Genomic DNA, 12743 nt, shown 5'->3' on the forward strand with positions numbered 1-12743 from the left:
ATTGACATATATACACTACCATGTGTAAAACAGATAGCTAGTGGGAACCTGCTGTATAACACAGGGAGCTCAGCTTGGTGCTCTGTGGCGACCTAGATGGGTGGGAGGGAGGTCCAAGAGGAAGGGGATATATGTATACATACAGCTGATTCACTTCATTGTACAGCAGAAACTAACACAACATTGTAAAGCAACTATACCCCAATAGTAAAAAACAACAACAACAACAAAACAAAATCACTTCCTCTTTACCCTGAGGAAAAAAATTTAAATGCAGCTGAAATAGGATCTCTGAAAAAAACAGAGCAGTCACAGAAGTGCTGCTTGCTACTAAGTTTAAAAAAAAAAAAAAGGAATGTAAATTATTAACAATGGTTAGTGATAACAAGGAAGCTTCCCAGGTTCTACCACAGGGAAATTATATTCCTGTTTCCACAGTTTTACTCCATAGTTACAACCTAAGTAGGCACCTAGGAGTCTTTTGTTCACAAGATTTCTCCGTTGCATTTTAATGGTAAAATGTCTGTATGTGTGTGTATGCGTGTGTGTATCCTGGGGCTAAAGGTCAGCAGGGAAACCCTAGTTTTAACCTCTTGGGTAACAGCTTCCCTGCATTGGCTCCTCAGACAAAACCATAAACTAATATGTGAACCTATGTGTTCTCCTATTTGGCAAAATTATTCAAACAACAACACAGCAGCAGAAGGGTAAGAAGAAAAATCTCAAAACTGAGACCTCAGTTAGTTTTTCTTTATTGGCATGCTTACAGAGAGACACTGAATCTTAAAAATGAACTTATGAAATTTACTAACCTTTTGTATGCTTATAATGTCTTGGGTGTTCCTTATTTTGTATTTTTAAAACACTAGGTGAAATGTCATGTGGCCTATCATCTTCAAAATCACCACATCCAAACCCATAGTTCACACGTTGACCAATTATGCTTACATTGGATGTTGTAATCCCTATAAAATAAATAAAATACATAAAAATATTTATTTGAATGATGTAATACCATAGGTACATATCTCTCCTCTAAATCTATCTTGGCTTCTAAACCTTTAAAAAGGTTCAATAACATAATATTAAAAATTATAACATTACAGTAATTTTTTAAAGTTTTATCTTATTTAAAATTTTTATAATACTTTTTACCTTACTAGCAGATCAGAATATTTATTATAAGCCATGCTATCACATTTTATAAAAGAGGCTTTAAAATTACAATGAAATACAAAATTCAATGTTTGAAAGAGATAATCAAATATATATATTTTAAAAACATGACAGGCATTTAATGTTTAAATGACACTTTACAGCAAAACAGAATTTTTTTAAATCTAGAATTTTTAAACTGCTTCCTGAGAGAGGCCTATATTCTCCATTTCTCTCTTTTCTCCCACTCTCATGGTCTGGATTGTGAGGCCATAAACTATATAGGAAAGGAGCTCAGAATCTGGAATTATGCTTCCTGGCTTTAAATCATAGCACTGCCACTTAAATTGCTGACAGAAGCTGGTCAAGACACTTAAGCTTATTTGTAAAATGGGGATAATAGTAGTAGCTCTTCCAGAACCTCTGTGAGGACTGAATGAAGAAAATGTAAAGGGGTTATTAGTACAGGGACTAGTGTACCATAAATATACAAATGTTATATTCCTAGTTAAAAACAAATCAAACCCTAATGTAGGCCTCCTTTTAATAAATATCTAAAATTTTAATCTACATTTGAATGTTTAAACTGAACACCCTATACTAATACTTTGCAGCTGTTAAAACCACAAAACTACTAAATGGAAAATCCTAGGCAATATATATTTAAGTCACCATCCATTTTTATGTATAGCTGCCATGTAAACCATTAAGTAATAACAATAAAATATAATTTGTTTTTAATACTGTTGAGGGTATTTTAATAAAAACAGGACAGCAGGGAGAGGAGGTGGCTGGTGGCCGCTGGGCTAGAGAGTATAGGGCACTAAGTCAGATTCATTGAGAAAGATTTAAAAAATATCTGCTATTAAATGATAGAGACCTTCTGGGTGTAACATGGATATCTTTCTAAATTCTTCTTAATTTTGATAGTTAATTCATAAAGTAAGCCTCATAAAGATATTGGCTTTGGATGGAAATGCTTTCTACTAATAGTTGATACTAACGTAAAGCTACAGGAAAAAAGTTTGCTAAAACAACATTCAGGAAATTCAGCACAATGTGCTATAGTAGGTAGTAGTGGAATCTATGTGGAAATCTGGAAATGCTGATGTGAAGACAGAATGAATTTATAATTTCTACGTAATTATGTTTAGGTAGTCCTTATTCTGAGCATTACCATTTTTATGTTTCACCAATTAAACAATAAACTTGTAGAAATCACTTGCTTACTGAAAACAAAACAAACCCTATCCCAAAGAAACAAAAAATGTAAACCCAAATTTATAAAATCCTAAACCATTAGCAACTTAACATTTTGGAAGCATATTAAATTTAACCAAGAATATCTTACAGTAAATACAATAATAGTGTTTCTAAAACTTGATCCTAGAAATACCTAACTTATTTGTTAAAAATGCAGATTTCTAACTCTGAAGATTGATTCAGTAGGTATAAGGTGAGGCCCCAAAACCTGTATGTTATATGCATTCCTAGTGATTCCTAGGATTAGGCAAGTTTGAGAAACACTGACTATTAAACAAGTTTGGGAAACATTGAACATCGCATACAGAAGCGTGTATTACTGTAAGACCTATCACTCCACTAAAATTTAAATGACTCACAAGGTCATACAACTAGGGTCAGAGGGAAACTCAAATCTCGGTTTTCTAAATCTACCCTTCTCTAATTCCAAGAATATTCTTCCAAAAGAGGGTTCCATTTTTATAAACTAGATATAACCTGGCAACAAAGTGTCTCTTCAAACTTATATAATTATTTGTAAAGTAATAAATAATTTATTAGGATAATCAGCCTTAAAAAAGAATTAAAGAATAAGTTTATGTATTATATTTCTTTGGGTCTTCCCTTTTAGGAGAACAAATACTTACCAAGTGCCCACTATGTACTAGGTGCTTTATACATGTTATATACTTAGATCTTCACTACCCTTCTCAAGGTTTACATCATCAGATGAGGGAACTAGTTTCAAAGCAATTAACTTTCACAGAGCAAGAATATGATTATTAAAATATCAAACTGGGATTCCAGCTAGAGTCTTTCAGACTCCAAAGCACATATACATTGCCTTCCTGTGCCTAGTAGAATAACTATCTCTTAGTCTAACACACAAGCTTTGTGGAAGCCAGTATACCAGACACACATAGCTGAGTTGGGCTTTTATAATTATGACAGGCACTTGTTGGCAATCAGGGGTAAATAATCTCTGGGGATCAAGAATCTGAGAGTCCAAAAAAGTAAAACACTTTTTACTTATATAGTGCAATACCACTATAAAAATGTCAGTGCAAAATGTAATGATATTACAAAAGAGGTAATATCAATTTTATTTGTGAATTGGGAAGGCCTCCCAGAGAAAGCAACTGAGTTGTTTTCACAGCTGAATGGGGTGTGGTGTGGATTTGAGTTCATCCAGAAGAAACAGTACGTGCAACTGCAAAGAGATAGAAATGGTACTGAAGGTGGTTTGATTTAAATGGATCACAACATACAAAGCAGGAAATGAAAATGAAGCTGGAGATGTCTGCACGGCTCTGATCAAAGAAGAATGCTCTGAATAAATTTAGGCTAGGCAATATAGTCAGTTTTGCATTATGGGAAAGGGATTGTAAGTGGACGAGACTGAAGCTGGAGAGAAATGTTAGGCGGCTAAGTAAAAAATGAGTAAGAGTGATAGTGGGAATTACAAAGAGATGGAATTAAGATATATTTAGGAGGAAGAAATTTAAAATCTTAGCAAACAGTTAGATACACACACAGCTTTCTAAGAAAGTAATTATAAGGTAAACTTTAAGGTTGTTAGGACTTTCACACTGAGATCATGCGAAAATAAATATCATATCCCAACTTGCTACAATTAATTCATAATTCAATAGTTTTACAAATCATAAAGAAGAACATACAGTTCCCATCCTAAATTGATCAGAATTCAAATATTTTTCTAATTTATTACTAATACCTGAATCTATTTTCTAAGAACTGCTGTTATAAATTAGTGATTTCCAGGTTAGTTTACAAAATGCTTAACACAAGATATTTACACTAGCTAAATATTATTTTTAAAAGAAATTGTCTTTTGTGGCCCCCGGTGGTTTCTAAACTATTCTGCACCTAGAGAGTTCTCAAAAACTTTGATGGCCAGGTCACATTCTGTATCAATTAAATCAAAATGTCCTGGTGTAGGAGCCAGACCGGGTAACTTATGGGTTTAAAGGGGTATCAATTATTCAGGTAAGTATTTTTTCTTCCAAGAATAGTAAGTATTCTTGCCAAAATGGCCTTTTAAGGAGTTAAGAAGATGGTTAGTCTTAATTAGTAATTACAAAAATTCTAAATCTAAAATACATTTGCCATCATTTTTTAATCATTTAAAAATCATACTTTCTATAAAACATATTTATAAAACAGTCATAGAATACCTGCACTGGGGCTTTGTTCAGCTACCTGAGAGTTCTTATTCTTTGCAGAAGAAAGTTTTGTTAGACAAGGTTTTGATCCAAATGTTGGAAATATGTCTGACCTACAATGAAACAAAGTAATTTCAATAAACATTGAAGATCTAGAGCTATTCAGCATTCTTATATCAAACATTCTCTATACTTTTATTAACTCACTAAACTTTGATAGTGAGGCAGCAACAAGTATGATAAACTATGGCTAAGAATATTTCTTATTGGTATTCCTATTTCACCTTTTGAACTTCCAACCTTTTCAACATATGGTCAATCCTTAATTATTCATGAGAGGATTACCAAAGGAAATGAAGACACTACAATTTGTGCTGTTTAATCTTCCTTTGGGTAAGGGGAAAAAAAAAAAACCTGACCCAAAGACCGTCCATTCCAGAACTAAGCCAAATGATTCTAATCATCTAGTATATTATCTACCTTCATATATAATATAAAAATAGGGACTTAATAATATTATAAGAGATCAGCAACAAGTGAGTTTTAGCAAATGCCGCTTTCTTCATGGACTATTTTTTGCTATACTTTCTTGACTTTATAAAGGCCTACAGGCCTTATTTCACAAAGAAAGTAAACTGAAGAATATTAAGTCTGTACATAAAGGGAACTGTTTAAAATCAGTAAGAGCTAAAATGCCAATAAGTCAGTGATGGATATTATCAAGAAGAGATTTTACAAAGGAGTACAATTCTTAGTAGTTGGGTAGGCATATTTGTTAATTGACCTAGTGAGAAATCAATGTTAAATATTTTAAAAGAGTAATTTCTCTAGACTAGATGACTGTCAATTTACATTTATATTGAGTGTATTTGACTTAGATGAAAGAAAATACTTCAGTCTCTAGAAAAGTGGTTCTCAATAATTCTTCCTTCCCAACCCACGTAAGCATGAAAGCCCTGCAGAAGTAGTAGTGACTTTCTTTGGACATGATTCTTAAGGCAGGATGTAAGCTGGTTGAGAATAATTGCTCTTAAACTAATAAAATAAAATGTGGAAATAGTAAATTCATTAAAGATAATTCAGTCCATAAATGAGGGTATACTGAACTCCTTTCTCACGGAGTTTAATATCTGAAGAGAATAACTCTATGAAACAATATTGCGAATAGTGAATTCTAAATGTTATATCAACAATATAAAATGAACTTTTCTTCCCAATTGCGTTCCAGATTACTTACAGAACCTTGAAACTGTAAGAGTATGTAACATAGAATTTCACATTCATGTAAGATAAAGGAAAAACCTTAGGTCTAAGAGATAAATGTATATATTTTAAATGTCTGGTAACTTAATGTAAACATAATTACTTCATCAGCCCACATAGCCATTCCAAATTCATTTTGTAAATATATTGCATTATTCTACACAGGTAATTACAACAAAGGAATTTCCAGTAATAAAATATTTCCAACTGCAAAATAAGCTGCTGTTTCAGCTAAAAAATGTGGGGACGGAAATCATGGAATGAGACAAACCTCTCACAATGGGACACAAAAATTTAGTTTAATTCTATGAACTGCTGAAATAAAACGCCCTTCTACATTAATGTTCAACAGAACATCATCTCTCCTTGGATTATGTAATCTCTACCTATTAGAGGTTCTAGTTCACTTAAGTAAAAATAATTTAAATTTGATTTTAAATATTTACCTCCATATGTAAACATGGTATGGATAAAATCAAAGGAAAATGAAATTAAACAGACTGACAACACCAAAGGTTAATAAGGATGTAAAGCAACTGGAACACTCATACATTGCTGACAGGAGTATAAAATTGCACAAGCATCTTAGAAAACAGCTTAGCACTTATTTAAAAAGTTAAATGTCCATCTACCCAAGACCTGGTAATTCTACTCCTAGGTTTCTGTCTAAAATAAAGAGGAATACACCTGAAACACAACACTGCAAATCAACTATAGTCCAATATAAAATAAAAAATAAAATTTAAAAATAAAATAAAATACAATAAAGAGGGAAAGGATTCCCCAAAATTCTAGAATAGGGTCACAGAGATTTTCAGAAATCAAGGTAGGATCACTGTTAAAGATTTAAAGGTTATTGAGGGGGCTTCCCTGGTGGCGCAGTGGTTGAGAGTCCACCTGCCGATGAGAGGGACGGGTTCGTGCCCCAGTCCGGGAAGATCCCACATGCCGCGGAGCAGCTAGGCCCGTGAGCCATGGCCGCTGAGCCTGCGCGTCCGGAGCTGTGCTCCGCAGCGGGAGAGGCCACAACAGTGAGAGGCCCGCGTACCTCAAAAAAAAAGGGTTATTGAGGTAATCTGGAAAAGTTCGTCCAATTGCTATGCTGTCAGTATGGGGTGACCAGGACTCTAATTCTAGCACTGCTGCGGTAAGGAAACTCCTGAGAGGGCTGCAAAAGCTACTGCATGGAGTCCTAAACTCGCACAAGATAATGGAATAACAAAATATAAGAAATAGTTGGGTAATGGCTGGGTGGAATTTATCCATCGATTAGAGGAAACTGGTGCTGAGTTTTAAACGAAAATCATTAAACGAAAACAGTAATATCAGCTATTGGTCAATCGTCAGAGTCAATGATACAGAAAAGAGCTAAAGGACAAGGAATATTAGAATAAATCTTAGGCATAAGAATAAGTGGGGCTTTGGGACTAGGATTTATATTAATTTAGTTGGGGTTGTGTTCTGTCTCTCCACAACCACCCCAAACCAAAGCCAACCAAGGTAATATCTGTAAATTTTCTGTTGTCTTTTAAATGTATTTCGACATTTCAAAAACTAGAAAATGGTCTTAAAGTTTTTTTTTTAAATATGATATTAGAGCTTCAGACTACAAATTACAGATCAGAATTCATCTAACATATCAAAAAATAAAGTACATTATTCTCTTCCCCTGGGGAGTTGTCGACAGAGAAGAAGTCAAAGATTCTTGGCTGTAAACTCCACTTTCACTGTAAGAGCTGATGTTTGGAGAGGAAGATCGAGATGCAGAGTCCACAGTCAAGTCGAGCTTAATTGCAGAATCAGGGCTTTCAAGATCAGAAGTACTGCCACTCAGTTTTGCTCTTTTCTTAGCTGCACTATTACGAAGGGACCTAAGAGAGCTCTGCATCTAAAAAAAATTAAAACAATTAACTTTACAAAATAATTATAAGTAAAAGTTATCCTTAAATTTCAAACTCCAATAACTATACCTAGCTAGCCACTCTTCAATCCAATACTAACAAGATGGATGTTAACATATCTGTACATAGTATAAATACAGATTTCATCACTCAGGTATTTATTTATAAACAACTTCCTAGATTATAAGTTCCTTAAGAGGAAGGATCTCAAGATATTATTCACCATGGTACTTCCAGCACTGGGTACAACGACTAATATATTGTAAAAATTCATTCATAGGTGAATCATTGAATCAGATAGTAGCACAGTTAAAGTCACAGAGGTCCATTTAACCTTAGGTCAATAGTGTGTTGATGTGGCTATTTAGAAGTTCTATGAGAAGGTCGGCAAAAAGTAATCAGCTTTCTAAATTTGAAGTTTACATCAAGCTTGCCAGTGTTAGAGTTCAGAGAATAACAGATCATTGTATGTAACTTCTGAAGACAAGTATCTATAAAAATGCAGAGGAGAAATCTTTATCACATATATATTAAGTTTGGGAATAGAGCCTTGAACAAATTAAGGAACTCAGAAATATACATAAGCTGTGTTTTGCTTATATTTTGATTATAACAATTAATAGTTGATTTGATAGTACAGCCACTTCCCTAGTAAATCCTTGGAAGGTTGAATATCTAAAAACATTAGTATCCACCTATATTTACTAATAATTATAAAAAAGAAATTACCCTTTCAATTACCCACTAAAAGGACTATTTTTAAGTTATCATAAAAGACAATATGTAGGATCAGATGAAATTTATGAGTTACACAGGAAAATGCCTCTTCTGTAAGTTTGTTTCCTGTAAATAAATTCCCTTCATAGTACCACTGGACTATAACTGGAAAAACAAAAGCAAAAAGAAAAAAACAAGAAAAGATTTTACAAGCAATTAGAAGTTGGAATGACTAATTAATTCATTAAGAACCAATTTTGATTCTTTATAAGTTAGTTTTACACATGCTTAATGTTAAAGAAATGCTTTTTAAATGAATATGCATTAATTTTTTTTGAACAAACTATCAGTACATGATGCCTTACGTCTTAAAAACAGGCTAAAATAAGACCACAAAATATCATCACTGGGTGTTTCAGTTTACATATTTAATGTAAAACACTTTTCAACCTGACATCAGGCAAACTGAAATGATAAAAAGGAAGCATCTGTGGAAATACTGCTCTGAATCCAAAGTAACATAGCAGCCACATCCCTTCTCTGGCATAATTAATATGTAGAGTTATCATATTGGCAATACATTTTTATAGTATAAATGGAGTGATCTAGGATTCAAAGATAAAAATACAATATAATGTCAATTTCATAAACTTGCACATATGCACAAGGGACATGCTCAAGAATGTTTACTGCAGCATAGTTTGCAATAGCAAAAGACTAGAAATAAGCCAAAATCAATTATATGAGTACATTATAAATATATCAAAATACTACTATAGCAATATAAAAAGTACATAAAACACAAACTAATGGTAACAGTGGTGCCTCAGTGAAGAGGAAAGAGAAACTGGATTGGGGAGGGAACTATGTTATGTTTCATTTATTTAAAAAGTAGGAAACAAAAACGACAAATTGTTCATTTGGTAGGGGTTAGTGCATGGGTATATTGCTATATTATCTGTACTTTTAATTTGAAAAGGAATAATATATGCACAGATTACTGGAAGGAAAGACATTAGAGTGACAGTGATAAATTATTCTGGGTAGTGGAATTTGGTGTGATGAATTTTCTTCTTAATACTTCACTATAGTTTCCATGTCTTCTATTGTGAACATAAAATATTTTTACAAATAAGACACCATGTTATGGGATAAAAAGTACTTGATTTTTCCTTAAATAACAACTATTATTTATAGACAATTACAAGCATTTAAAAATTACTGAAAATATTTGGTTCTAACCTCTTCTTGATCCAAATCTTTATCCCTGATATTTAATTCTGAAAGATCAATTGTAAGACTATCTTTTTCACTCTTCCAAATGTCATCTGGCTCTTTCTTTTTGGGTCCCACTGTACTTAAATCAGCTTTATCAGGCAAAAGGCTGATGCCCCGTGGTATGGGAGGTACAGGCTTGGTCCCATTTAAGCCTCGTCGGGAAGATGGTGATCTCACCAAAGCAGGTGTAAGTTGAACTGGAGAAGGTTTCTCTTGAGAATTTTCTCCTGCATGAAAAAGACATATTTTATTCTTTTTGTTTTTCAACTTCAAGTTGAAAAACAGTTATCGATAGCGTTAAAGTCACAAGTGTTTAGAATTAGGTGTTTTTAAATTAAAAAGCACATTATATTTTACTAGAAATAAAGATTGCTACTTGAGATAAAAATATCAGTGTCCCCTAAAAAGTATAACAAAAATGGACCACCCAAAATCCTTTCATATCAAATAAAAATATTATATACCAAGTGAATCTTTTTTTTTTTTTTCGGCTGTGCCGCATGGCTTGTGACATCTTAATTCCCTGACCAAGGATTGCACCCACGCCCTTGGCAGTGAAAGCATGGAGTCCTAACCACTGGACCGCCACGGAATTCCGTGAAATTTCTTCATACACATCATCATGATTAATACTTGTAAAGTCCGTAATAAGCTAGAAGGGTTAATTATCTGGCTTGATATAACTATGTAAGCAACACTTGAATGACTCCTATGTGCAAAGCAGTAATACTGGGCACTAGGGAGAACAAGTTGAATAATGTCTCAGCTTTCAATACAATATCTGATTTTGGAGGAAAGACAAATACAGAAATAAATTAAAGAAGAGAATGAACACTCAGTGCTAAGAGAAAGTAATAAAATCAGCTGACTATGCAATAAATTGACCTTATGGTTATAAACTGGAACATCTGTGTTGTAGGGTAGTTTAAAGGTGAAATATCTGATCTCAGGGGCTAGGGATAGGAAAGCATTTGGGACATGGGGCTTGCCTTTAAAAGACTTCTTATTTTGAGACTGAATCTGTCTTAAGTAAGCTAACATGCTAATTTTATAATTTTGGACTGGGCTATTGTTAAGAAAAGAATATTTTAGTTAATAACAAGTAGTAGAAAAACCATCAAAATAATTTTAACAGAGAGTAAATAGTCAATAAATGTCGAATAAATACTAGACATTATAGTAAATATATGAATTATATTTTATATTTGTAAAGCTAAAACTTGTTAGTAGGATCTCAGGCTGTTCATGTTCATATACCTTATAAAGCATTATTATTTGTTTAGTTCCGAAAAAGGATTCTGAAGTGCCAATATAAGAAAAAAAAAGAAATGAGAATTTCAATTGAATTTTATATTACACATTTGATCTATTTAACTTTGTTAAATATTTTCTTAAATATTTACTAATTCAGAGAAATAAAACACAATTTACCAGCTTTTAAAGATCTAACAACCCGAACTTCAAAGTAATTATTCGAACATACAAATAAATTTGAACAAAGTATTAATTTTTACCATCATGTATACCTGTAGGATCAGATGACTTTTGGCTGACAAGCTTTTTCTGTGGACTTGGCTTTGAAACTCCTTCAAAGCTTTTAAGAGGCCAGGAATTTGAGAAATTAACAGAATTATCTTGGGACTTCTTTGGAGATACAGTAAGAGATGTGTGCTTTGGACTAGTTCGAGGTGATGAGAGAGGATAGGATGGAAGAATGAAGCCTCCTGAACTTGGATTTGGACCAGAGTATGATGAAGTCCGTTCTGTCTGACTACCAAATGTTTGCTGTGTCTTACTGCCAAAATTTAGGCTAGCATAAACTGTAATAAAACAAAAGAGAATGTAATTTATTTATACACATCTTCTAAGAGTTTTAAGTTTTTTTGCTTTTCACATTCAGGTTTTTAATCCCATCTGGCATTTATATTTTTGTATGATGTGAGGTAAAGACCTAATTTAACTTTCTGCTATAGAGATAGTCCAGTTTCCCCAGTGCCACTTTTTGAGCCACACATTCTCTTTCATCTATAAATCTCCCATATGTATATTTAGGTCTATTCTTAGGTGCTTCTTATTGGTTGCCTTAGTCTTTTTGTCTGTTCTTGCACTAGCACCACAATGTTTTATTTATCATCACACTAATAGGATGAGTCTCCTTCCATTTTTTTCCCAGTTTTATTGAGAGATGGTTGACATACATTACTGTGTAACTTTCAGGCACACACCATGATGGTTTGATATATATATATATATATATATATATACACACACACACATTGTAAAATGATTATCAAAATAGGTTCAGCGAACATCTACCTTCTGACATGGATACAATAAAAAGAAAAGAAAAAAGGAAAAAAAATTTTTCTCTTTATGATGAGAACACTTAGGATTTATTCTCGTCACAACTTTTCTGTATGCCACACAGCAGTGTTAACTATAGTAATCATGTTGTCTCCTTCCATTTTGATCTTCTTTAGAATTATCTAGGCCATTCTTGGTCCTCCATTCTTTCATATGAATTTCAGGATTAGCCTGTCAGGTTTCATAAAAGATCCTGTTGAGATTTTGACAGAAATGACACTGAATCTCCTTGTTTAAAAATATAGGATCTCTTTTAATTTATTCAGGCCTTCTTTCACGTCTCTCAAAAAAGTAACTTAGTTTTCATAATAAATGGTATGCAAATCTTCTGTTAGATTTCCAGATACTTACACATTTTGTTGATACTATAATTTTTCTTAAAAACTACATTTTCTGAATGTTGCTGGTGTCTGGGAGCTTTATTGACCTTTCCTTTCAGGTTTTATATTTGGCAACCTTGCTAACTTATTTATTATTTTAATAGTTTTCTGTATATCCTTTTGGATTTTCTACATAGATAATTAATCCAATAATGGTAATAATGATAATGATGAAGACTATGATGACAATAATGAGAGCTAATATTTATTGAGCTAATGTTTATGTGCCAGATGGTGTTCCAAGTACTTTATATGTATTA

The 12743-nt window shown here is 32.9% G+C and overlaps 1 protein-coding gene across 3 annotated transcripts in view; it reads right to left on the reverse strand.

The window, feature by feature from the left end:
* Positions 1-12743, reverse strand: part of TOGARAM1 (TOG array regulator of axonemal microtubules 1) — an 80650-nt gene that overhangs the window by 42432 nt on the left and 25475 nt on the right. For 2 of the 3 annotated variants that reach the window (XM_060004630.1, XM_060004632.1), the window contains exons 4-8: positions 11266-11559; positions 9704-9966; positions 7499-7731; positions 4593-4693; positions 813-965 (exon numbers count right to left, since the gene is read on the reverse strand). In XM_060004630.1, the coding sequence (XP_059860613.1) occupies positions 813-965; positions 4593-4693; positions 7499-7731; positions 9704-9966; positions 11266-11559 (1044 nt within the window). The remainder of the gene's footprint in view (positions 1-812; positions 966-4592; positions 4694-7498; positions 7732-9703; positions 9967-11265; positions 11560-12743) is intronic. The other variant, XM_060004631.1, reaches the window with a different exon arrangement.

Source organism: Delphinus delphis, chromosome 2 (genome assembly GCF_949987515.2).
Source record: "Delphinus delphis chromosome 2, mDelDel1.2, whole genome shotgun sequence".
Lineage (NCBI taxonomy): Eukaryota > Metazoa > Chordata > Mammalia > Artiodactyla > Delphinidae > Delphinus > Delphinus delphis.